Source organism: Orbicella franksi, chromosome 7 (assembly GCF_964199315.1).
Source record: "Orbicella franksi chromosome 7, jaOrbFran1.1, whole genome shotgun sequence".
NCBI classification, from domain to species: domain Eukaryota; kingdom Metazoa; phylum Cnidaria; class Anthozoa; order Scleractinia; family Merulinidae; genus Orbicella; species Orbicella franksi.
In genome coordinates, this window is record NC_138151.1 from 18,066,872 (window position 1) to 18,093,824 (window position 26,953).

A 26,953-nucleotide genomic window follows, 5' to 3' on the forward strand; every position below is an offset into this window, starting at 1 on the left:
GTCCATATAAACTACTTTTAGTTTAGAACCCCGTACAAACTCTTATAGTATACCCATTGCTCACCTGTGAGCTAAGGAATCATTAAACACGATCGAGTAATTGTGTTCAGACATGATCCAGCGATAAACTGCAATCGTAGTATAATGTGTTAATATCAGTACTTAGCATCTTAGCCTTAAAAATAAATACAAATAGGTTATAGGTTGAAATTTGTTTCAACTTGTACTATTTCCGAATTGTCCACCCAACCATTCCTTGCTTTTCAGTCGCCCGAACGATTTGTTGAGATGGTGCGTTACCTTACACTCAAAGAAGATCATTACTCAAGAATAACGAATATGTTTGACAAACGAGTTTAAAAAAATCAACAACTGAATACTACTATAATCAGCTAGAAATAGTGACACTGAAGAAGGGCTATGCCCGAAACGTTTGTAATTTTTCATAAGATTGGACTTTGACATTTTTCCACGTAGTCAGTTTTCAATTTTTATTTCCTTTTGAACGTTTATAGAAATAGTGAATCCCGCCCAACCATTGCCTAAGACACTGGACAACCAACAAGATTGCAAAATTGAACCTCCAATTCGCTTTCTCTTATGGTTCAAAATAAAACATTTGGAGAGTAAATGTTCGATGAAAATGATTTTGAAAGCTTTACGAAGTTCCAGAAGGCCAAGGTGGTTGCAACAGTTTGTACGTTACGTAATTACTGTCTAATTACTGTCTGAGAGCTAGACTTTCAAAAATAGTGTCACGTTGCACACTAACTACATAAAGGTCCTTAACCAGGAGCCGTTCTTCGAAGAGTATCACTTCACTTATTCTCATTACATTTTAGCATTGCTACTAGGATCATTTAGAATTAAAATGATGGAAGGATTATTATCATTATTATTTTCCTAGTCTAGTTCAGTGTATGTTTGTGGGAATACATTTCTGCTCCATAGCTGATGCATTATCATTTTAAGTGTTTCGTGAGACTGAAGTGTAAAAAGAAGAAGAAGTGTAAAATAGTAAAAGCTTATTACGAGACTTTGTAATCAGACTACACTTGTAACAGCTGTGGACCTACGTCATTTTAACACGTACAAATCAAAATAAATATTGATATTTGTTTCTCAGCAAATTCCAACGCCTATGTTTATTAAGGCCGATGATCTGAATGCAAAACATCCCAACGTTTCTCATGCCCCGTGTACATTACGCCGGAGGAATTTGAAGACGGAGGTTTCACTCTGAAAATGCATCAAATGTGTTTGAGGAAAACTGGGGCAGGAAAGTCACTTGATTATCGTGATGTCATCGTTTTTGAAAAGCTACGTTTTCAAAACGTTTTTCGTCCACACGAAGATGAAAAGCCAGCGTTTTCAAATTCCTCCGGTTTGAAGAGTGTTTTACGAAAAGCTCCGTTTTCGTGACAGATTAGTGTGGACGGTAGGCCTAACCGGAGAAACAAAGTGCCGTTTTCAAGTTCCTCTGGCGTAGTGTGGACACTGCCTCAGCTGCTTAATTGCTCAAAGTGAAATATAGTCCGGTCTGTTAGGTCGAAAATCGTGACAAATCGCGTAAAAGCACCAAATTAGGCACAGATGTTCCTTTTGACATAAAAAACGGATTTAGAAGGGGTGCCACGTGATTTGGCTTTCCGGGGGGGCATGAGGCTCATAGAAATTACGCAATACTCAAACGCTGGCATGAGAGCGAGGCTGTAGCATTTAATATGTTTATTACATACCAGTTTTGACGAATGCCGTTGTAAAATGACTAAACTACATTACTCAGACTCAGTTTTGTGTTTGTGTCCATAAAAAGTCATTTTCCTTTATCATGTGACATTCCCATAATGCTTACATCAAGAAGTGTTTTGTTGCGTTTTACACATTTAATTTTTAACATCTTCCGCTAGATATCGTAAGTTGTTGTTATTTGTTGCTCCATTTCTAAGGATTTGTGTTCTGGCAGCCTCCAGAGCAACTACAGAGCTCAGTGCATGGTAGATTGGCCTTGAAACATTTGCAACGACCACTTTTGCAACCTTTCTTGCATCCATACTTCAGCAATTCACTGCACGCCTTAGAGGCTTCTGGAAGTGTGGTCCAGCGGGGTCTCCATCTATCGTTCTCCATTTTCCATCCAAAATCAGAGGGGGATGGGTAAACTTGTTGTTCATTAAGGGACGTCCAAATGCTTGCTTGGTAAAGAGCCCTGTTAGAATGATTCAACAGGGCATCCTAATAAACAATAGAAATTATATATAAATGGACTTAACACCAGTATAATTTTTAACAAACACGCACCGCTTATTTCTATGTACTACATAAATTAAGCTCTCTAATAGCCCAAGTAGAATAACTAGAGTTCCAAGTCCAGCATAGCTCTATGATAGGCTTTGGTTAGCTAAAAGAAATTGATAAGTGGATTCAATACCAGAAAAGGTTGGGTTAGTTGAACTGTTTCTCGTCTTTTCGCTAAACTGGTTAATTCTTTTCGCGTTGTCCTAACAGGTGTTAACCTATCATACACAAATTTAGCCTATCGTACACAAAAACAACTAAAATTTGTGTATAATAGGTTCTTACCTCTGTTGGGGGAATGTTTTCTAGCGCCCGATTCTTTTTTGTGAAGAGTTCTCGTCGAGCAGTGTTCACATCGCTAGCAAGGCTGGTCCTGTCATAAAGTATCACCACAAAGCGCTGCAGAACATGAAACACAGGAGTGTTGATCTCAAGTGGCAGGAAGGGGCTATCATTCACGAAAGGGAAAGCCTCTGTGGCTTCAGGGTACACTTTCCAGGCCTCCCACGCAGATTTCTTTCTTTTTCCCAGGAATGCTGACGTGGTGTCGCAACCAGTAAACGCGTGAAAAAATGGAAGCGCACGGCATTTCTGCTCGCCCAAATACTCACAAATGGTGTTAACGGAAAGCAGCTGGAAATTCTTTCCCATCCCAAAGGCGACCCAAAAGCTCAATCCAGGCCACGTTGAAGACAACGTGTGGAACTGCGCAATTAGAATAACAAGAACATCTGTGTCAACAGTGCGAACGAAGACACTTCGTCCCCCATTGTACAAAGCATCTTTAACGCGTACGAGAATCCGCGTGTCTGCTTCTTCATGGTTGCAGCTACGCATTTGGTTCCTGGGGCAACTTGAGATGACGTTTTCACCTAAAATAAAAGATGATACGGTCAGTATAACTGTTCATCAAGACTTGATGGAAATAAAAATGAAGTTTGAACGGTGTCTATATAAAAAAAACCTACTCAAAAAATTGGTTAGCATCTTACCTGAAGTTATGTAGACAACTCTGTCAGCTGGAAAGGAAGCTGTTTCAACTTGCTTGGTTAAGAAGTCGAACAGTTCCTTCTTGTTAGAGGAATCTTCGAGAAACGCCTGCCAGTTCTGAGGTAACTTGGCATGCCCAGCCACCTTTCGTCTCACGCCTTTTCCTCTCTTCTCACGAGCAGATTCTTTCAGACTTGCCACTCGGTATTCATCCCAAACAACGTCAATTCGTTTGGTACTCTTCAAGTGGTTTTCCAGGAAAGGTAAGAACTTGGAAGCTGCATATTCAGAAAACGTTGCGACGGATGAAACTGGAAGCGCATGCACAATAGCTGCTCCATCAAGAACTTTGATGTCGTAAGATCCTGGTGGTAGGGGTGGTGGTGTTTCTTTGTTGACACATGAAATCAAATCAGACTTTTTCCCGAATCGGAGATTGCCAAACTCTGACAAAGAAGGTGGATACGGCTGATTTTCATGCTTGAAGAACTCTTCAAGATCTCCGTCGCGCTGTTGGCTGGCAATATATAAACGACTGAAGAGGTAACGGTCACTTGTTCCCGCTGTCAACTTTAAGGACGCTTTAGAGATTTGCTTCGGCAGCTGGCGCTTGAACAAAGGCAAGGTATTCTTTGAAATCGTATCGTGGATCGACACAGTCCTTTCATCGATGACGTCTTTTACGAATTTCTTGTACTGGCGTAATCCAATTTCCTGGACTTTGTGCACAGTATCCACGACAGAGGCAGTCATCCTTAAAAGGGTTTCCCATTTCTGAAATTGTACTGAAAAGATTCTGGACATGACTTTGAAAAGTTTTCTGTGTAGAAAGTCCTTGTTCGTGGTGTTTGTTCTTTTCATCAACATTTGTTTCACCTTTTAACTGACTTTCGAACTCTTGCAACACTCGAGCGGTTTCTGGTCCGGCCACCATCCATCTTCTAAAAGCGACAGGACTTTCCGTTAGTCCTACAGCTCCACCTGATCCTTTCACCCTTGCGTTATTTTGCTCGTGTGCCTGGCCGATTGGGATGCTTGAAAAAGTGTTTGATGACTTAGAAATGACCCAGCATTTTCTGAGGCTTTCTTGAACGGGGCCTGGTAAACACTTCATATCTCTTATGTGAACAGGTAGCCACCTCGCGTAATTAGTGTGATCAAGAGCAAAGGACCAAGGAGCAAGGGATTCCAAGGCTTCTACGTACAGAGCGAAGTGGTTTTCACGATGTGCTTTCACGAATGCCAGTACTTTGAGTTCCACTTGCATGATCATGTCCCAAAACTTGTACGTTGGGCTGGTCTTAATCATTCCATCGTGCCACTTCTGGAACTCCTCTTCATCGTGGTGACCGTTGAGTTCCTGAAAGGCAACACGCTGCAATTTATACAAAGCTGCTACGGTTATCTGGTGCGCTCGTCTGGTTTTTGTCAAATGCGCTGCCTTAAGGAAGGAATCTGATGTGCCACTGGATGCTATCCCTGCCTCAGTTAGTGCTGTAGTCCAGCCAGATGCAGCTAAAAGGTCACCGCACATTGTCCACAGAACCATCTCAATGTGTAGGCCCCCCAGCATGACAACGTGAACATTTTCTCCGTGTGTAGCAGGCCAGTTCCACTGAACAACTTTTGCGATGGCAAAAAGAGGCTGGTCACAGACAGTGACAGGAATTTGGCCCGGGTTAAGAAATTATGTTGCCTCCTTAATCACAAACATCCCATGTTTCATCATGGCTACTGTGGCAGCCTTCTCGTAAAACAATGGCAGCAAGCTACCCAAGCATGGCAAAGGGTTGGGCAGTTCTGTTACAAGTGCGTGATAAGCAGCCCATGAAAGATGAATACCTTTGGTAAGCTCCTCGTTAAGATGTTGTTTACAGTGCTCCAACCAGTGAAATTGTTTTTCAATGGCAATAGACAGCTGATCCGTGCTTACGGTTCCCACACCTGCTTGACTTGTGGCAGGCACGTTTACTTCTGATGTTTTTATAGAAACAGGAGGAACTGAGGAATACGTGTCAGGCAGTGTGATATCTCTTGAAGCGGACCTGGTTGAACAAAGATTAACCCTTTGCACTTGCTTTGGGAACTGGAACAAACTTATCCCAGTTCCATGAAATGAGCCCTGTGCCGTTGTTGAGGATGGGTCATGATCAAGATTGTCAATGGCTCCAACGGTGAACAAGCCACTTTGTAAGGAAAGAGGGCAAACAACACCAACAGACTTGAAATGGTCGCAAACAGATGTCGCTAAAATTGTTCATGATATCATCGACCCTTTGGTAACTCACACTTAAGCCGAGTTCGTAAAGCTGATTGACAAATTTCTTACTTCTTGTTTGCACTCATTCCAAGGTAAAGAGGCAGTGGCGCTTCCCGATCTTGATTATGACGGTCACTCTTAGTGGCCAGTTTCTTGATCTTTTCATGTTGAAGATAACAAGCTGAGCAATGGTTAAACAAGCTTGGGATTCTTCAAAATCCTGGCTTTCAATATTTGGGCCATTGAGTAGCATAGAAACCAGGCACATTAAAGCATTTTAAAGAATATCATTTCCTGTCCATCTTTAGCTCCTCCATCCTTCTTTATTGACGACAACATCTTCGACGTCAGAAAAAAGAAATCAAAAGACAATTACTCACTTCTTGTTCGCAAAATAGCACAGTTGCCTAATATCATAAACAAACTGCAGAACGATTTTAACTTTTCTATCGATCAGCTGAGACAAATCTTCAGTCTGCCACACTCTGTTGTTCTTGAGTCTTATGTGAAAGGATTTCAATTCAAAGTGCTCAACTCTATTCTGTACACTAATTCAAAATTACACAAAATAGGCTTTAAAACAGACGATCTATGTTCATTTTGCAACGCAGAACCGGAAACTTTATACCACCTACTTTATCATTGCTCCTTTGTTAAAAGATTCTGGAGTGAGTTTCAAGGTTACTGGCACCAAATCTCAAATCAGCAGGTTCATCTTTCCCTCCAAGATGTTTTATTTGGAATATTATCCAAACCATGCCCTTTACACAACTTACTGAACTATTTTATAATCATTGGTAAACTACTTATATGGGACTGCAGAAGATGCCAAATTCAACCCACAATTCAAGGATTTCGTACTAAAATTGCCATCAAATATGAAACGGAAAGTAAGATCAAAAAGAAAGATTATTTTAAAAAAAAGTGGGTACTAATCCCAAATTAATTTATGTCTTATTTCATTTTTTTTTTTTTTGTTAATCACGTAGATGGCGTTATTATTATTTGAACTTTTTGAACAGCATGACAACTGTAACTGTTTTTTTTTTTTTTTCTCTTTTTCTTTCTTCTTTTTGCATTGTTAAAAGCACAAAGTTAATTAAAATATTCTCCCTTCTGTTGTATCTCTTAATTTTCAAGCTTTGTAGTATTGTTAGTATTAATTTTTGTGACCAATGTAATCGCGTTTGTATATTTCATGTGAATAATCTATTAGTAAATAATCTCGGTACTGTTAGTTAATATATAAGTGTGTTCCTCATCATTGTATATTGTAGAGTTGTTATCGTAAGCTAATTATATATTTATTTTTGATTGTAAGTTAATTGTAGATATTTTATTCTTCTGTAAGTAACTTTAATGTAAGTAACGTATGTCATTGGTAAATAAAAAAATAAAATAAAATAAAAAAAACCAGGCACATTAAGCTGGGTGGTACTGATTTGAGCTGGCACTCTGAGGGAAAGAAAACCGAGGCATTTGAAAGACATCATTACGGATATATTTAGCAACATTTACAAAATTGAACGCTTCTTCTTCACAGCTGCGCTTTTTCAGGGCATCTTTCAAAAGCGTCTCTATGCCTTGGCTAAATACCAGAACCGTGTTTTTGCCATCGGTTTGTTCTTGGATCTGGCCATGGTAATGCTCTATGATTCGATTCTTCAAGCGGGTTTTGTTGACAGACTTATCAACGTGAAGGTTACGAAGACGTGAAACATACAGGTCGTGAAGACTCGACAGCTTAAATAAAAGAATTCCACTTTCAGCTGAACTTTCCATAAACGAAATTAATTCGGCTAACGTACGTGCTTCTGCCGGACTATCATCATTGGCGCTGGTTTCAGTTTCACTGCAGCTTTTAACATACGCCGTGTACTTACGTTTATATGCAAGCATACACCTCGAGTGATATTTGGCTTCAATTGCAACCATATCCCCTGCTGCCAATTTGCCTATCAATTGAGAATCTTTCATTTGAACGGCCATTTCTTTAACATCTCTGTCAACTTCAAGGGTTAGAACCTGGTGAAGGTCGTTTCCCTGTTCATCACAGAAGATACATACATTCTGGTCTGAGACCTGCCTTTTCGCTTTTTTGGCTTGCGAAGAAGAATCTGCGGTACTTTTTCTTTTGATTTTCTGTTGAGCCCTATCAAGCTTCGAATTAGCAAACTTCAGGTGACATGATTTATGCCAGACTGCCCTGTAAGTGCAAAGTTCCTCAATTGATATGTCTTCTTTTAATTTTAATTCCACAGGTAGAGAACCAATTTTTCTAAATTCGACAACGTTATTTAGAAAAGATCGATATGCCTCTATGCCAGCACCGTCTTGAAGACTATCCAGTGGACACTTTAGAGGTTCCGGTTTTTCTTTGGCTTGGCAGATTGAACAAAATTCCCAATTCATTGCCTTAAAGTTAAGAAACAGTGTTTATTAACGTTAACATGACAGGAAATGCAAAAAAAATAATCATTTAAAATATCCTTAATCTAAGAATGGTTTTGTTTTTAAAGCGTTGTTTACTTAGGGAATTTCAGTCTGAACTAAAAAAAAATGGCATTTTCGTTTTATCCGTCATCGTACCTTTGAGTCCGACAGCCATTGAATAGTTTAACACGCTTGCCAGATTTGTGCAACGTGGAAGTATAAACTTTGAATGAAATTTTGCCATTCCATAACTTTTCGTCTAAATCAAATCATAAACCTACTTACAGCATTTCCTTCTTGAACCATTTTTTATAACATCTGGTGATTTCTCACAGTTTTTCATTGATCTCAAGGTTATAACGCTTCTTCAGAACACCGGCTCATATATACGGATAAAATTATAAATCACCGAACTCTGCGTTTTTAAAAAACAAATTGACCTTGTTTCACATCATAACGAAATGAATTTTACCTCATTAAAGGATGAAGTATAAAATATGAGGTGATACTTACAATTTACATAGTGAAATTCCGTGTAAAACAGGGTAAAACTTCACTCTCGACCACTCCACTGTGAAGCCGGTCACCGGGAGGTAAAGCTTATGTTGTATGGAAACACCGCTGGCTTTTTATTACCATTTATTGTTTAAAGAAGAGCCCTACATATTTTTCATTAAGTTACAAATAATTTGAATAAAAGGAATTTAGTGAATATCTTCTCGCTAAAACATTAATATCATAAAAGAGGTAAAACTCACATCGAATTAAGCTTTATAATGACTACGCATATATGTCGTCTTTTTTCGTCTTCTTTTTTTCTACTACAAAAAGCATCATATTTTTACATTTGAGCACAGCTTCATTAAATTTTCGTTTGTCTTTATTTTACCTATACCAACACTTCATCCACACTGTAATCAACAAAATTAATTATTTCATAGCTCATAATGGCACGCAGCTTTTGACAGACCACAACTGAGACTCACTTACAAAAAAATCCCCTCTCCTCCCCCCCCCCCGGATATTTTTTGTGGCACCCCTTCTGAAATGATTAGTTATACCCTAAACTACATTTGTGCCAAATTTGGTGCTTTTACGCGTCTTGTCACGATTTTCGTAATTTTCCGACCTAACAGACCGGACTAGATTCTCCTTCTGTGCAAGTGACGGGATCATGCTGCAGTTTGCTCTTCAATTATTTATCACTTTCTCGTTTTTAACACGAATTCATATAAACCACTAACAACTTTTACTTGTACTCAATAAATACTGGATATACTTCACCAGAAAATGAAAAATTAAAGGAAAAAAGAGAAGGCAACCATTCATAGGATAACAAGATAATTGTGCACTACACTGAAGAAGGTTAGGAAGGTTTTCTTTATTCCTTAAAAGGAAAGCTTTCATTATTTTACCTGGGATTTTCCCAGCGAATGTAAGCAGCTTCTTTTAAAATGAACTGCAGTTTATGCGGAGCAGATCGAACTGGCGACCGATTTCCGAAGCAACGAGCGCCTAAGACGCAAGCTTTCAGAGGGGTCCGGGCCATGCCCTAAACCCCCCGGAATTATTGCTCTCTAGGGTCTCCTTTCCTGGGTTTCCGAGTCATTCTGAAAAAACTGAGCGATTTCCGTAAAACGATGGAAACCGGTATGGGCCCGCGCCTGATAACGTAACTGAAAATAATAAGAAAAAATAGATTGCCGAACCTGAGCGCTACCTGATGGCCCGGGGATGTTTTCAAGCTCCACTCAGGTACTGATTGATGATCTCTATGAAACGAACAGGGAAACGTAGCTCCGTTTTTGTGACGGATTAGTGTGGACGCCAGACCTAATTGTAGAAATAAAGCTGCGTTTTCAAATATCTCCGACGTATTGTGGACGCGCCCTGAGTTATGTCAATCTTAAACTTTATACCAAGTACCGAAGCCCGACATTCAGTTTACGAAAGAGATCAAAAGAAAATGGAAAACTTCCCTTTCTACACAATTTGATAAGCAGTGATAACAACGAACTGTGATCGACAGTGTGCGGGAAACCAACGCATACCAACAGATTACTTGACGAACCATCCTACAACCCGATCTGACACAAAGCACGACTATCAAGACCTTGATGAGATGAGTGCGACTAGTTTTTGACATACTTCACAGCTTATCTGACGAAAACAGATGCCTTAAATGTGTTATTCACATGAACAATTACAACGCTCACCCTTTTAGACGAAACACAGCAACCTACTGAAACCGACGAAACGAACAGAAACACGACACTTGTTACTATAGTTCTACTACTATACTATTCACAATGCTTGATGATCGACAATAAAGCGCGAAGCATGGCGGATATCATATTAAACTGCAAAATAAACGCATCAGAAAATGCACGTGTTCCTTGCACGCTTGGTTGACAAGAAATCAACGACGAGATGCTCTTGCCTCTTTTATTCATATCTTTTTTGCATTTTTTCAATTATTTCATTATCCTATTAACATTATTTACACGGCCCCATAAGTTAATTTAGCTTTAAAACCCACCGTGTTTTAATAAAAGATGTTCTTGTTATTGTTGTTGTTAAGTAAATGACTCTCTCCAACCACCTTCTTCCTAAGAATTCGTGTACGCAGTAAAGTCTCGGTTTGAGATTTTCCCGTAAAGACCTCACTCTCCGTTAATAAGTAGTTATTACTTTTTTATCAAGCATCTGAGCGGGCCGGATTCCTAAATCCTCGAACTTGATTGGCTAAACATGCGCACGTGACCGATCCAGCCTTTTACGATACGGCCCACGGGCCGGATTTTTTCTTCGCTGCCTGGATTTCGCTTCTAAAAGTTAGCGGTAATCGTCAATCTTTTGCCTTTTTTACACATCTATCGACGATTAGTCAACGCAAGTTTATATGGCAAGGAACGCAAGTTTTATATGGCAAGGAAAGTCACTGTAAGTAAATTCAATTGAGTGTTTTGAAGTTGTGAGAGTTTACTTGGTTGTCTGTAGCTTGGCGCTGTAATGGCGCGTAATCCTGTGTTTCTCTCGCCGTAAAATTTGAGTCAATGTCAGTCGAGTTTAATTTACCTCTCTGATCATTGCTGTATTTAGGAGAATTTCTGTGGAATACACTTAACGAATTTCCCCGCTTTCTGCTATTCAATTTACGGTAGAAAAGTCTGATTTCAAGTGATTTTAAAAGCAACGACTGACAGAAATTGTTTTTGTAGTAAAACTTTAAACTTTGCACGAAAGTTCACCCCGCAAAAACAATTTTGGAGAACTTAACTGGTGAAATAAATGCAACTAACACAAAGTAGTTCGAAAAAAATCTGTTTTTGAATACATCTTTCTTTGTCTACTATCTGAGTTACTCGCTCGTTGCCGAGATTTTTTAAAAATCGTTAGTAGACGGCCTGCAAGCCGATTCAATGACAAGAGCTGCATAAACAAACCCATTTGTAACCGGCAAAACCAATTTACTGCAGGAAAAAAAAATAAACATGTTATTTGCCGGCTTATGGTCGGTCCGTATGGTGAAAAACTGTGACCTCGGGCTTGAAAATGCTGCCCGAGGCCTGCGGCCTCGGGCAACATTTTCAAGACCTCGGTCACAGTTTTTCACCATACGGACCGACCATAAGCCGGCAAATAAGATATATGTATTGTGCAATGGAATATTATTCCTTACTCTACTCCTGAGACATTCATGCGGATTCTACAACCTCTATTGCGCTCGTTGAAGCAGACACGAAGAGTCATTGATTGTATTTTTAGTTTTAAACAACAAGGTCCAATCAACATTTCTAATTTTAAGCCCCGTAACAGGTATGAGGTAGAGGATTCTTATAACCGACATATCAGCGACATATGCACAAAATTATTAACATAGTTTTTGTTTGTTCGCTTTTCGTCGTTTAGTTTTTTTACCAATACAAATTAAATGTAGTTGTTAGTATATGATATATTCTCACATTTGTTGTTGTTTTTTTCCTTGTTTTTTTATTTTTTTATTTTTTTGTCGAGAACTCCTGTCTCGGGAGAATGGGCAACCACGTCCTGTGCCAAGATTTAAAATATATTATAACTATCATTATTACCAGCTCTGATTTGAACAAGTTTTGTCTCAAACAACTTACTTGAAATAATAGTTGTTTTTCTGACACGTTGACAATTTATCTGTGATCTTTCCCGGATGTAATTTATTCCTGACTTGTTGCCATGCTGACATCGACGTTAACATATTCCACCTCAATTTAATGCGAATCCAACTAAAAACTTCTCATAACCGAGCGATAAATTGCTTTCATACCATAATATGTAAAGATTAGTACCTCAATATCTTGCGGCATTTAGTAACTTTGCCTAGAAAGTAAATGCAAATACATTATTCGTTGAAATTTAGTGAAATTGCTACTTACAAATTTAGTTGCTATCGAGCCGAAAAGGATGTCACGGTTTTTTTAATGCTGTTCCTTCAGTTGAGACCGCAACCGATATTTTCAAACTGAATTTCACAGCTATACTAACTCTTTAGAGCGACTGGTTACCTGTGAAAACATTATTTGATGGTAAAACGAGTAAATTGCACGATAAATAGCTATTGGACTATAATAAGTCGAGATTAATACCGCAATATCTGTCGTCATTTAGTATCCTAGCCTAGAAAGTAAATGCAAATAGCTTATACGTTGAAATTTATTTTCAACATTTTCTTACAACTTTCTTTGCTATCGCGTTGAGGCATGAGAAGTGGTGCAGTAAGTGTTGGCACTGCCCAACACTCATAAAGAAATATTGAATATTTTAGTTCACACCCAAGAATATTGAATGCCTGTGGCAGAAAATTGAATCATGAATATTCGTCAAACAAGGTGAGAAAATGACAAAATAATACTCGTCGATCATAAACTAGAAATATTGAGTAGCTATGGAGAGACTGGCATCACACCCAATGATCACTTTAGATGCAAGTAAAACAACTCGGCTATTGCGTCAAATTTAACCTTCAGTCTATTTGACTATGGATCACAATAAAACATCCGCAAAACAATTTCTCTAGGAAAACAGTTCCAAACGGCTAAGGGTGTTGCCATGGTTTCCAGCGCTCCGTGTTTAATTTAAGCCTGTCTTTGAATATCACCTCGCTACAATTCTTATTTTTACTACCAGTAGAGTCTTTTACAGATACCGTTTAATTGTCGGAAGAGTAGCTGTTCTTTTTTAATTCTTCGTTCAATTGGGTATTTCTGGAAACTCATTTTTACCATGCTAATTATATCTGTTATCATTTTATTGAAGTGTCTTGTGAGACTGACAGACTGAGTGAAATATTTTTAAAAGCCTGTTACGAGACTTTGTAATCAGACGACACTTGTAACTTTAGATCTTCACTGATCAACCTCATAACATGTACAGGAAGCGTAACAAATGTCCTTCATGGTCGTTCCTGGACCCAAGCCCGAGGCATTTTCAGTTCGGACCACACCATCTGCACGCATAACGTTCTGCGAGACTTATCACTTAATTTATTGTCGAAATTGAGAGAGAGTAAGGAGGTTTCCCTTTGTTCAAGCCACGGACGGCAAATTTTGCACAGTTTTCAGACAAATTGCCTTCCCAAATTAATATTATTTTCTTCTCTTCAACACAAATGCGAAATTCAATTGATGCAAAATGTATGCAAATATAAAACGTGTCACGGGTCATGATGTCTTGTTCATTGGACAAAAGAATTAGCAATTTTCTAGTAATAAAAATACTTAGCTTATAGCACGTAACTGCATTGTTGGTTGTCTTCAGACAGGACTCGAATGAAGGCTTGCTTCTTAGTAAGTAATGATTTATTATTCCCAACGTTCTTCTGTAAATTATTTGCCTAACACCTCACACACTCCTTTCTAGAAAGTCACAGATTTACTGCAATAATGTTATTATTATACCCTTTTTAAGCAAATTTTAGGTAGACAGACCTCGGTTACTAACCTTTGCTATGGAAAGCTTACTACTCTTTTGAGTAGGCTGAGTAACTTACATTCAGTAGCGACATGGAGATTCAACAAATTGAGGCTTGATAAGAATAATACATATCCCAACTGGATAATTTGAATTTAACTAATATTTGTTAAGCATTATCTCCTGATATCTGGATCAACCAAATTATGCAAAGACAATGCTAACTTTTAAATAAAAATGCACACGGGGTCATCTATCGCTAAATGCTCCGCCACCAAAATTCATACTTTCATGACTCGAAACAACGTATTCGTTTGCTGCGCAGAGCCATAAATTTCACTGATGTCACCGATTTGCTTTATCGCTTGATACTCTTTAAAACATATCTAGTTTGAACATTTAAGGGAAGACAGAAAAAAGAAGAGAACAACTGAAATGAAGTCAGATCTACTTGAATCGTTACGTTCTTTCAAGTCTTTCAACAATGAGTCGATCGTTCAGGAAAAAACAAACTTTTTGCGTTATTTATATTTCGACTTATTTTGATATATCAGTATCACAGAACTAAGCATTGGTCTCTATATTTGAAGAGCTGGATGATGTTAACGTTTGTTCCTATATTATAATCAATGAGGCCTGGAGTTCAAGGGAAACCTCTTATGACGCGTGGCATTCGAAATAATTATAGAATATTTATATTGTGTTAATGTTAATGCTTGCACCTGTTGCTTTTCAGAAAAATATGTATGTATTCAGGCAATTGTCTTGCCAATTTAAGGAGGCCGATAATCGTGTTTATGAGCCATCAAAAAATGAGCTAAAAACATAAACTAAATCCACGTCTTCTGGGGTCTGAAATAAAACCACAACGGCAATAGCTTGATTATTTCTGGTAGAGCTTAAAGGGAATCTGTTACTACAGTTTTGCCTCATTTCGGTCAGAACAGTTCTGAAATTGACTAATTACCTCTTGCTTGCACAAAATGCACTTAGAGCGCTGAGAAAAAATGACGATATTAAATGAATTGTCAAAGGAAGAACAAATTTGTATTGGTTCTTAGCTATTTTCCAAGACAGGATGACAGAGTGCACTGCCACAACCTTGTGTATGCGCAAACCATCATGTTGCTCCTTCTATAGCAACATCGCAGTTTGCAGCTTTTTCCAGCATTTATGCCTTGATGAATCAATGCTATTGGCCTTTATTATCTGATGATGCTACAATAACGGTATCGAATACGCCGAATGCACAATTACTGGTAAACAAGTTGAGGTCATCTTTTGAACAAACAGGTCAACAGTATAGTCCCCATTCTTTATTATCGTGTTAATCAGAATGTTCAGCCACAAAGTTTTGCAAAGTTTAAAATAATTCTGTGCAGGGGTTCAGGTTCTGTTGGGGTGGGAGAGCAGGGTGTAGAATTTAAGGTTGTTCTGAGCTCCCTCCACTAATTTTTTTAAACGTTTCTGCGATAAATGTTGGTGATAACGGCTGTTGTTTAATTTCTTGTCAGGTGGTGGCACGAAACCAATATGAAGGCGTTTTTGCTGTTGTTGGGTGTGATATGTCTCACTTGTCGCACCAAATCCATTCCAGTACATACTTTTTCAAGTGAAACTGAGTATGCCATACTGTTTGATGCTGGATCGAGTGGCACTCGCATGGAAATCTACCAGTTTTTGGCCAGCGGACCTACCCTGAAACCTTCGGATATTCTGGAGCTTAGTCCTTCTCCTTCCAAAGTAGAGCCTGGTCTTTCAAGCCTTGCTGAGGACCCCTCCCAAGTTGAAGAATACATGACGCCCCTACTGGAATCTGCCAAGAAGACCATTCCAGAAGACAAGCAGGCATCCACACCCATATTTTTGTTAGCGACAGCAGGAATGAGATTATTGCCTGAAGATCAAGCAGACGCTATCTTAAATGAAGTTCAAAAACTGTTTAATGACAAAGACAAATGTCCATTTATGTTCCAGGATGATAATGACGCTAGAATTATTACCGGCCAAACCGAAGGGATATATTCTTGGGTTACTGTTAATTTTCTGGCGGGTGCATACCGCTTGAAAGGTTTTACCTACGGCAGCTTAGATTTGGGAGGGGCGTCCCATCAAAACACCTGGATATTTAATAGCAATCACTCAGATGTCATGGTCATACCTATTGCCGGACGAAACTTTAGTATTTTTGCTCGTAGTTATCTGGGTTTTGGACAAGATCAAGCTCGAGAACGTTATCTGAGAGTCATTGCTCAAAAAGAAAATTGTGATGAAAATTCCGAGTGTGTCGTAAAAAGCCCTTGCCACAATAAAGGATTTAAGGAGCCCCTTACATTTGATGATCAAGAAAGGGTATTCGAAGGGACAGCTCGAGTAAATCTTTGTAGGCGAATAATAAGTAAGATATTTTTCTGTCATTCACCAGATTTGGAAGAGTGTCCTTTTTCTGATCAACCCAAATTAGAAGGAAAATTTTACGCGTTTTCGGCGTTCTATTATGTTTTAACAGGGATTAAAGCGGTTTGTTCCGATTGTGAAAACAACCAAGTTTCACCAGCGAAAATCCGGTTGTATTCCAAATCGTTCTGTAAAACAGATTATAATGAGCTGAAGGAAGATCCCTATGCTAAAAATGATTGCTTTGGTGCAAACTACATCTACGAGTTGTTAACTGAAGGGTATGGACTTCGCCCATACAGGAAAATAACAGTTGCTAATTCACTGAATGGGTTTGATTTGGGTTGGACCTTGGGTGCGGTGTTGCATAACACAGGCATCTTAAATGCTTGAATTTGTCCTCGGTCTGGCATCATTTGGCATGGGTGAAGGGAAGCTACCGAGTTGTGAGGTTATTAACTTACTATCTTTACCTAAGGGAAATTAAATAAAGTTATCTCTAACTTAACGGAAGACTAGTTTATGTTATTTTTCGCTTCCGGTTTTCTTCCATCAGATGGTTAGGATTTCACCGAAGTTAATTTAAACCCCGGGTAAAGCTACAACGTTGAGCACAACGTTAATCTGACGCAGCAAAACTGGCAACGATAGCCACAAGCAGCAGTTTAGCACCTTTGCTTTCAAGGGAGAATCGTTTCACAATCGTTTGGTTTAAGATGGGATGGTCAAAATATTCAAAATTGTCGTGGCTAGCGGGCATACGCCAAAATATTTACGCTAAGCTTGACGTTAAAATCGAATCTACTTGTAAAAATATTGCTCCCAAAAGTGCTAAGCGTTGACGAGGATGACGTCTAAGGCACGGCCTGGGCCAGGGGTCTGGGTTTGAAAATGACTATTCTCGACTAGCAAACAATAAATAACATTTTAAAAATTAAGTGTTCAAATAGTTGTACCCCAGGTGGCTTGGCGTTGGGGCGATGTCATTTTCATACAGGGTCTCGATCTATTCTCATAGCGACTAGTAAGCATGCGAGAAGTTCTCGGTGAACGAGCTTAATTTCTTTGACATCTCATCGTGCAGTATCGTGGGAAAAGCACCGTCTCGATTTCGCCTCATAATTTGACATTTCTATGCTTCCCTCGTGTCCTTTACATTTCCGCCCACTAGTAAAACTCAAAACTTATTGCATCTCAGTCTCAGTGCGCACTATGGAGCCATCTTAGCTGCAGCTGTTTAAGGAGCTTGGTCAGCTTAGTAACTGGTACAATGTTAGGATCTCTGGGTTTGACATTCAAGGATAAATTCGTTTCCATACACTGCGAAATTTCTGGTTGAAAAAAGGCAAATAGGATGTGTCCGGTGGCCTCTATCCACTTTCTTCAAACCGGATTGAGAACATTTTTCACAAAAAAAGAACTTACACAAGGCAAATAATTTTAATTTGCTCTAATTCTAATACTAACACAGATCAACACCATTAGCCATGAACTTCTTTCGGGTTACCCCTTGGAAAAAAACAACATAAAAAAGGCTAGACAGTTTCCTTTCCGCTATGTACGTTCATTAAATCTTACAAATCTTGCATGGACAAAAGGAAGAGTCAACTTGACTCAAAATAACGCTTATTTTATTACTCCAGTCAATAATTAACACCCAAAGAGTCTATATTGACCCCGAATTTCTTCCCGGTGATCTCTAATCTAACTTTGAACACGCGAAACGTCAACTAAAAGCGTGTCACAGTGACGTGTTGCTTGGAGTCATTTGCGCCGTGAACACGATCTTCCTCGCTGTTTGGCTCATTTGGAGCTTTTTTTTGTAGCTCGGACGGCATGGCCTTTGAATCATCCTGCTTCTCCAAGCTTCTTTGTTGTTTGCAAGCCAAGTAATTTTCGTTATTGTCTTGTTCATCAGAGCCTTGTTTCGAGTTATTCACTCTTTTCATATTATGATCTTGGTCTTCAGGTTTCTGTTGAGGCGAAACTGCAGATTTTTTGTTGTCACTAAAGGTTCCACTTAAAGAGCTGGTGGACTTCGACGTTGATAAACTAAACAAGCGTTTCACTCGAGTGGACGCACGGCGTGCATTTGTCTTGATCTGAAAAGAAAAAAAGAACAGTTTTCATTCCATGGTCGCAAATCAGTCCGTTGTCCATGAGCTGTGTGTATTAGGGAAACGTTGGTCGAGTTCTTCGATTCGTACGGACCTTGGTCCATAAACTTGCTGGAAATAAATAAAGAGACCAATATTCCACAATACGTTTCGAACAAACTAGCTCAGTGAAGTATTTCTTTTAATGATTGTTTCTTTGAAAACTCTGTTGTTAAATTAATTTGTATATGCGACCCACTCTCGCGGAAAGATAAAATATCAAAGTTCAACATTTATTTGCGCTTTGCAGGTCGCTTTTGTGAAATATGAATCGAACTGGAAAAGATTCCCACTTAAAAATAAACCGTTTTCCTTCGTGCAGTATTTGAAAAAGCAATTGGCAACCACTGTGAGGGGAAAATTTGCCGATATTCTTAAGTATAGAAAAGCTAACAGTTAGCAGTTAAGTGAAGGTCCAATAACCATGGTAACCACCTGTCTAGATGTAGTATCGTGTAAAATAAATTTACATGACCCGGCGATCGTGTTCACCCAAAACTTGTACTATAAAATGCGATTTTGATGCATGTTATTAGACGCACATGATTACATACTCAGTACTTACATCGTCATCAAAGTGGTATTGAGCTATCAAGAAATACAGTCCCTGTAAAGAATCAGTAAACATACATCAAAACAGGTGTAAAGCCAGTGGAGTCGGTAGCTCACAGTCTAGGTGTTACTATTTTCTACTGGAGCCATCCAGTGCAGGTGATCACAGCATTCAGTTATATATACATTACTTGGACAGTTCTTTAACAAAGTTTAAGTTTTTGGCTTGAAGTCAGAATTAGTTTATTGGTAAATTAGCAAAAATAATTACAGGAACTGAAAAAGAAGGATTTTTACAAGTAGAAGCAAGAATAGTGCAAGGGATGTCACGAGTTAATTGACCGAAAAGGGTTACGAAAACTGTCTCGAGCCGATGCACTCAACGGTTGAGCCATCCAAGGATTTCAAGGATTTTTTTAAAATGAAAATCTAGTAAAAGTCGCTCGATTATAAGGCAAAACGTCCTTTACTTTTCCTTTACTTTTCCTTTACTTTTACGTTCTTTACTATATCCAATGGAAGGTACCGTTTCAGTAAAATATATATCATAAACGGCCAAGAATTTCCATCTTGGAGTGGAGCTTCTCCGTTATACTCTCCTCTTCCCCATGCAGAGCCATTCCCCGCCCCAGCCCTCGTTTTTGATTTTGTGCACAGTTTACAAAACTGTTTTACGGTTACCTGCAAGGAACTAACGACAGCAAACAGGTACTGGAACACAAGGGAGTTGTTGTGTATAGAAATAAAGCCCAAGAGCCAAGTCACACCCAACAACGGAGTAAGGATCACTAAAGTCTTGAAAGCCGCTCTGAAAATAACAACAGCAAAAACAGCAGTTAGCACAATGCTACTAATATACTAATGCAGACACTGCAATGTTATTGCTTGAACTAATGTACAGATCAGCTATTTGTCAATGTGCAGTGGCTGGAGGTTGTCTAAAAATTGAGGACATTTTCTCCTTCTCCCAAGTTTGGGAGGAAGACTTATAAATATCATTTTCCCAGGAAGGTTAAAACAATGGCAATCTGCGTTTTGCGACCTTAAAACTTCAACATTGTTGAACGAACGTGTACACAGCTGAGAGTTTCCACTAAAAATTTAATCCGCATGCGATCTCGCTAAAGTGTGAAGTTTAACACTAATCTAAATCATATTAAGAAAAATCCTTGCGGGAAAAATTAACGATATTTTATACTGTATGTCAATACCTTATTTCTTGTTCAAAGGTTGATAATGTGCTAGTTTCTTTGTAACGAGTCTTTCGTATCACAATCTTGATAGCCACAACGAGAACAGCCAAGTTAACCTTTAAAAGCAAAAAGGATTATCTAAATACGTTTAGTCGTCATGTAAGGCAGTTTTCAATTGAGTGCCGTAAAACCAAAACCAAAGTAATCACTCTGGCCAATCACAGACGACACAGACAATCCAATAAACCAAGACTCGACTCCAATAACTGCTGCTCACGAGAGGAGCGGGAAAACGAGTGTGAGCGAGTCACAAGTGGTTTTGGTTTTACTTCTGATTGGTTGAGAAAGTGGCGCGAGTTTTTTTAGCCAATCACTAAGCGTAGAAGGGTCAAGCCAAAGCAAATGAGAATTCCACGCATTTTCGACACCAGTGAGACCTAATCTAAACTGGGTTTAAGCTAACACTTATCTTTGTCACACCAAAGTTCAATTTTAAGACTATGTAAAATGAGACCCTTATAGCATATTTTATGAAACCAGGCAAACCCAATGGCTGGCCGGTATTGGCAAAGTCGTCATCTGATTGGCAGAGACACACAGTCTTACAAGGATCGATCAATAATAGGTGCTTAGAACTTGTTTCCATCACCACTGAAAGATTTCAACGAAACTGTTCATAAACCAGTTTTACTGCCGTTGCTCTATTCTAAACAGATATGTTATTGGGTTATACTTTTAAAGCCAGTAGACTGCCCGTCTCTATCCGGTGTCTAGCTGGTCTACTCAGTACGTTTTCATAGACTTTGGTAGATGTCTTCGCTTAGTGCCAACGTTCAACCGACAGAAATTGTACACTAATTGTTTATTAGCCACTGTATGTAAGATTCACATGTAATATCCTGACCTAACCTAAGATTTGCCTGAATAATCTATCCAGGCATTTGCACATTCCGTTCAGAAAAGTAGTTTCTGTCAAACGCATGTTGAATAATTATTGAAACGACACGTCTTCCTTTGAGGGAAGGGTGGAGTGGGGCCTTGACAGATTAAATCATTTTCTTTGTCAGGGCTAAAGTATGTTTTATTTTATCCAGTGGAATGCAACATAATTTCTTTGATATCTACTGGATATTTTTTTTCCAATTTAGGTGTTTCATTCCAACCTAATGTAATCTTGGGAAAATATTTTTTGTGCAACACCGTCCCTTATACTTTCAACAAAGTTTATTTAAGTAATCAACTCTATGATCTGCCTGGTCCTATTGGATTTTATTAGGCAGCCAGTGGAAGAATATTGAAATATCTGTTAAAATGATGGACTTTCAATGTCACAGGTGAGAATCTTTTTTGTGGCTTACGTGTACTTACCAATAATATAAAGGCCACAGGTCCAGCAAATGACCAAATGACCTGGTGAGAAATCCAGCAACTGCCGGGAGAATACAAACAATGAAACGGATCTTAAGAGCTCCTACTGCATGTTCAGTTTCACGTTTGAAACTCTTTTTAGTGATAACAAATTGCTTTCCTTCACTGGCAAGAGAGTGGTTTTCAGTAACTAGTAATTGTAAAATGGAATTTGATAAAAGCAAATTAACATCATGGCCATTTTGAAAAGATGACGTTTTAAGTTTCTGAGCCTGTCAGCATGTACAGCTGTAAGGAAAGGGTAACATATAATGATATGTTTCTAAGACATCACATCGAAAACAAGGCAGAAGTGGCAACTTTCTAGGCTGCAGCTACTTACTACTCCGTCGTTCTTCTCCTTTCAAAGCCCGCAAGCTAGGGCATCGTGTTTTGTCATGATCTCCTCCCAAATTAACTCGGAAAATAATAATGAAATGGGTTTAAGCTTCAATACAATGCAGGAATAATAACACTTATTAACTTACAAGTCATCTCTTAGGTATTGATGGCGGGAAATACTTGCTGTTACTGCTACAACGAGAACAGGAAGACCTGGTATGGAAATAAAAATAGGTTTTATTCATCCTCAACTATGACGACGTTTTTCACTAAAGTTTCCATTCTCAAGGCCCACTAACAAGCGTTCAATACAAAGCAGTCCAAAAATAACATTTGCGCGACAATGGTGTTATATTTGGTGACATCCTGTAACTGAAGTGTCTTTCTTTTATTCCTAACATCTTTCAGAAATGTTTTTCCCAGTAGTTTTGATAGGGAGATAAAAAGAGGTTACAGTATTTGCTTCGTCCAATTTTTTCCTCGACCGTTCTTACACTTGGCTACGTTCAGTTTAGTCCGATCACCACATTCGCGATTTAACCGTGAAATCCAACAGTCCTGTTACACTGTCGTCTGATTTCATTTATCACTTGTAATATTACAGATCGAGTAACAAGACTTTACTTACTTAGCCCTGTTACTATTATCTGCACGATGTTGTACATGTTGCTCTACAGCCACATTTTCTTTTCTATTTGAAAAGTGTTTTAAGAACACTTCTGCGGCATTTTCGTCCAATTTTCTACATCAATTTGTTTTTTGTATAATCTTATTTAACGGTAGAAACGAACGGATGAAAATAGGAAGAATGTGCTTACCCCAGGCAGAAAGAGAATAAATTCTCAATCGGCTGGTAACTCGAAACACTTTCACCATCCCCCTCAATAGATTAATACCTTCTACCATCATCCAGCAAAACGCCGCCAATTGAAAATAATGAAGAAGAACAGCAAAGGCGAAACACACACCCTGAAAACAACAACACAAGATCAAAATCACCAAACATAACATAAAAAACGTTTCCCAACAACTTATGATGTACTTTATACTTTACTAAGAAATTCTTAGAAAGTTTCAAATCACTATCAGACACCTTTAAATCTCACATGAAAATACCAAGAAGATAAACTGATCTTTTCCTTTGATGCAACACTTGAAAGATGAGCTGATAACACACTCTCGACCGTTTCAGATTCACCTATTCACACCTTGCACACACAATCTGATTACCAAACAGACTCCATCGACAGAGGCAACTACAATTAACTTGAAAGCTTCATGTCAATGATTTGTTTACGAAAGGTACGATAAATCGAGGTGCTCAAAAGGAGGGTCCCAATTGACGGATTCGGCTAGCGTGTTGCCACCCAATTCACATTATGTGATGATTCATTTGGGAGGTTACAACTTTTCTGTTTATACATACTCCCGTGCAATCAATTATCTGTGGCAAATTGCACAATTGTAACCTCCCAAACGAATAATCACGTGGTCTGAATTGGGTGGCAACAGCGATATAAACAGGTGTCTTGCAAACAAAAGGGAAGAAGGATCTGAAGATTTACTCTTTCTTAATGAGGAAGAATGAAAAACAAATGAATTCATTGACTTACCTTTATTCGAACTCCAGGATAACCGAGAAGAAAAAAGAAAATAGCGAGGCTCTCAGCTGCTGCAAGGTTCATGTGGATATACAGTGTCTCTGTGCGTCTCCTGAGTAAAATAATGTTTATGTTTAACTAGGTACAATGAAAATGCAGAATCAAATGCGCTGAATGAGAACTGATTCATATCATTTAAGAGAACTAAACAGAACAATTTGTTTATTCCAACCTCCAAGTGATTTCTCTTTTAGGATTTTTAGCCTCGAAGCCATGTTATAAGTTTCATTTCTCACAATTGGCCTGCCTGTTGTATTAATACTTATGGACTTTGAGAGTTCACTTTCAAATGAATAAAATGATGGATAGCTTGACTATTTAAAGGATATAGACATGACTTCAAGAAATAGATCATACCTTAAAAAGTAAAATGAGAATTGCAATGTGACGTAACAAATGAAGGAGATCAAACATCCGATGATGGACACGATTGACAAGGCCAGCTCATGATCCTCAGGTATTGAATCACCTTCCTGTTAACAACGTAACATTTATCAGTCATGACAGATACTGAGATTTACACTTAACACATGTAAATGATATGTACACTAAAAACTGAAAGTTTTATCCATCAGGAAATATCAGTCAAACATATTTTTTCATATATAGGAAGAGTCGAATGGGATGGCTTTTGAATGAATAGATAATTTTCGCTAGTCCAGTCGCCCAACTTCTACACGTTTTAATTTGACAAAGAACATTGACAAAACGTAAAGCTTGTAAATGGGATGCGACTACACAATTCGGGGTTTTGAAAACAAAAGTGCAAAATGGCCGGGAGGGGAGTGGTTTGGTAAATTCTAGAGAGGGGGATACCTGTTAGTAAATGGGTGGGTCCAAATCTGCCATGACACCGGTAAAATTAAATGCAGGAAGGATTGAAGAATGGGGCAGTAAATTTTTATTAGAGACAATCATTGTTCATCAGGGCATAATTTCAAATGAAAAATTCTTTAACGATTGATCATGACCGATTTTAAACTACTTGAGGCAATTCTTTGATCATTTTTAAATTTTGAACATTCGGTTTCATTAAACAGGAAAGCACCAAGTTTTTATTAGTCAGGAGACTTGAGAAAATCTGGTTCCACATCTCAGAATACGCCTTCTCTACCTAAGGTTAAACTTACAAAAGCACCATGAATGTCCATAAGAACAGCAAAACTTGTCATATGATAACAGTGGCAAACTGTGTGTGATGAACTGTACTTGTGTACAAAACAGCCTGAAGGTGACCAAGATGGAGGGCTACAGTGAACAATTCAGAGGAAAATTCTTAAGTTTTTTTATGATTTTCACACACATGTTTCTAACGAGGATACTTAAGTGAGATGTAGTTTTCTACGAGCTCATCACAAAAGAAAACCTCAATATATAAGACGCATGGACCTCTAGCCATTTGGAACTTCACCACCCTTTAGGTAATCATTGTAATTTTTTTTTAGACAAAAGAGATTAACTGGTCTACTAAAATCCATTTTCGCCCCGCAGACTACCTTTTAGTTTGGGAACACTGAGGTCTGGAGCTGAAGCTGAAATAATTCTTACCAGGCTACAAGTATGGCTGACAAATATTTCCAGTGTTAATTGTATATAATATAATTTAATCTTGAGATATGTCTTCAGAATGCGATCCTACAATAACTTGCTAATTGACAGCCGAATTAAACTTTTACGAGAAATATGTCCACAGGCTTTCGGAATAATAGCACAACTACCATGGTTGTGGAAAACACTCTATGTAAGAAAAGTATCTGCGGTTTGTGTCATCGATTGTACGCGACAAGTAATCAAAACAATTAATAAAAAGAAATTACCCTCAGACTTTAAGTAATAATAATAATAATAATAATAATACTAAAACCTTTTTTTGTCCACGATGAGGATTTAAGCTTTGCAGCTTCTGGGGTCGTGAATGGATAAATAAATTAAATATATTGAATATGTAGATGAACAATAGTTACAGGATAAATCTTAAGAAAACATATACTTATGTGTGTAAACGTGAAAGGAGATTTTTCAACGTAAGATTCTACCTAAACAATATCTGTAAATGATAAATAACTAATTGATATTGTTATTTGGCTAAAAAACTTAAATATAACCAGCGGTTATTTTCTACATAATTTGGCAAAGTCAGTGTTCTTGACCAGTTTGAAGTTAGAAGTGTTATGAAATAGAACAAAAACGTTAACTTGTTATTCTTTTTCACGTTGTTTTTCTGCATGCTCTACATCCGTAATACAGAGTCTCGTTTAGTCAAAAATGTCAAATACTTACTCTGTGTTAAGATCAAGAAATGCACAAATCGGTGACGCGTCGTCATTTACCTGTAAAAAGAAATTGCGTGTACCACATAAGAACACAGCAAATGACATGATGCTATCTGAATGAACTAATCCATCTTTCATCGGTGTACAATGATCCACTGGGAAAATGGGAACTGAAAAAACCGTAGAAGGTTGAATGAGACCCAAAAATAGGAGGTAAAGGTAAACAGCAGGGAACAAGGAATCATTGAGACTCGGATGTGGCATGAAAGAGGTCATGGAGAGAAGTCGGTTACAATTTGTTTCTGTATGATACATTTTTAGCAAAAGACTTCTATGGTGGTATGATTGTCATCACATGTGTGACAATAATTTCAAAGAAGATTGGTCTAAACTACTGTCTACACTTTATTCTTGTCAACGTCAAGCAAAAACCTTTAGAAGCTGGGTTTCGGGAAAATATTTGCACGCACTAACGCCTTACTGATTCCATAAATACACAAAGTACTAAAGACAATGCTATCTGTATGAAATGTGGTGGAGGCATATTGTAAGCAAGAACACGTCAACCTTTTCAATGCCCTTTATTTTCCCTCTTTTCAGTTTTGATGGACTGTATTGTATCCAGTACAAATTACAGATTTCCTAATAGTTAAAGCAATGAATTAGGGGCCTGTATTTTTCATATTTTGCGACTGATTGAGTGCAAAGACAGTAGAAGAAGTTACATAAGTAATAGTATTATATATTGCAGATTTAAGAAATAAGAATAAAACACAGGCGGTAAGGCAATTTAGAATAAATCATACCTCCGTGATTGATGAGAGATTTATTACAACAGGCTCACTCAAATTCTGAAATTTGCTTCCATTGTTAAAAAGAATAGTGCTTGAAATGATTTCTGAGTTCAATATTCTGTAGAAAAACAATACGTTCCGACATGGTATTATTCTATTATGTTCTAATAAATGTACTGTTAGCTTAAAGGCTACTATGGCATAACGAAAATATGGCATATTTTTGTTAGTAATTTGTTTCAAAACTCGTT

General features: G+C 38.2%; 3 protein-coding genes across 3 annotated transcripts in view; 1 reads left to right on the top strand and 2 right to left on the bottom strand.

Moving 5' to 3' along the window:
* Nucleotides 1–1,872: 1,872 nt before the first annotated feature.
* On the bottom strand, nucleotides 1,873–3,148 carry LOC145492646 (uncharacterized). The gene is made up of 3 exons (XM_081472066.1): nucleotides 2,517–3,148; nucleotides 2,319–2,335; nucleotides 1,873–2,235 (listed from the first exon to the last, which is right to left on the bottom strand). The coding sequence occupies exons 1-3, from the start codon at nucleotides 3,133–3,135 to the stop codon at nucleotides 1,945–1,947; spliced, it is 927 nt and encodes a 308-aa protein (XP_081328192.1). The 5' UTR covers nucleotides 3,136–3,148; the 3' UTR covers nucleotides 1,873–1,944.
* A 10,100-nt stretch (nucleotides 3,149–13,248) lies between these two features.
* LOC145492232 (ectonucleoside triphosphate diphosphohydrolase 1-like) lies at nucleotides 13,249–17,133 on the top strand. Its single transcript, XM_081471589.1, has 2 exons — nucleotides 13,249–13,803; nucleotides 15,442–17,133. The coding sequence occupies exon 2, from the start codon at nucleotides 15,461–15,463 to the stop codon at nucleotides 16,715–16,717; it is 1,257 nt and encodes a 418-aa protein (XP_081327715.1). The 5' UTR covers nucleotides 13,249–13,803; nucleotides 15,442–15,460; the 3' UTR covers nucleotides 16,718–17,133.
* Nucleotides 17,134–17,927: 794 nt separating this feature from the next.
* LOC145492647 (uncharacterized) overlaps nucleotides 17,928–26,953 on the bottom strand; it is a 26,294-nt gene continuing 17,268 nt past the window's right edge. The window contains exons 10-21 of the mRNA XM_081472067.1: nucleotides 26,715–26,820; nucleotides 25,916–25,965; nucleotides 24,766–24,883; nucleotides 23,993–24,108; nucleotides 23,588–23,687; nucleotides 22,793–22,943; nucleotides 22,121–22,187; nucleotides 21,594–21,654; nucleotides 20,244–20,341; nucleotides 19,714–19,840; nucleotides 19,046–19,087; nucleotides 17,928–18,426 (exon numbers count right to left, since the gene is read on the bottom strand). Coding sequence (XP_081328193.1) covers nucleotides 18,055–18,426; nucleotides 19,046–19,087; nucleotides 19,714–19,840; nucleotides 20,244–20,341; nucleotides 21,594–21,654; nucleotides 22,121–22,187; nucleotides 22,793–22,943; nucleotides 23,588–23,687; nucleotides 23,993–24,108; nucleotides 24,766–24,883; nucleotides 25,916–25,965; nucleotides 26,715–26,820 — 1,408 coding nt within the window. The 3' untranslated portion in view covers nucleotides 17,928–18,054. The remainder of the gene's footprint in view (nucleotides 18,427–19,045; nucleotides 19,088–19,713; nucleotides 19,841–20,243; nucleotides 20,342–21,593; nucleotides 21,655–22,120; nucleotides 22,188–22,792; nucleotides 22,944–23,587; nucleotides 23,688–23,992; nucleotides 24,109–24,765; nucleotides 24,884–25,915; nucleotides 25,966–26,714; nucleotides 26,821–26,953) is intronic.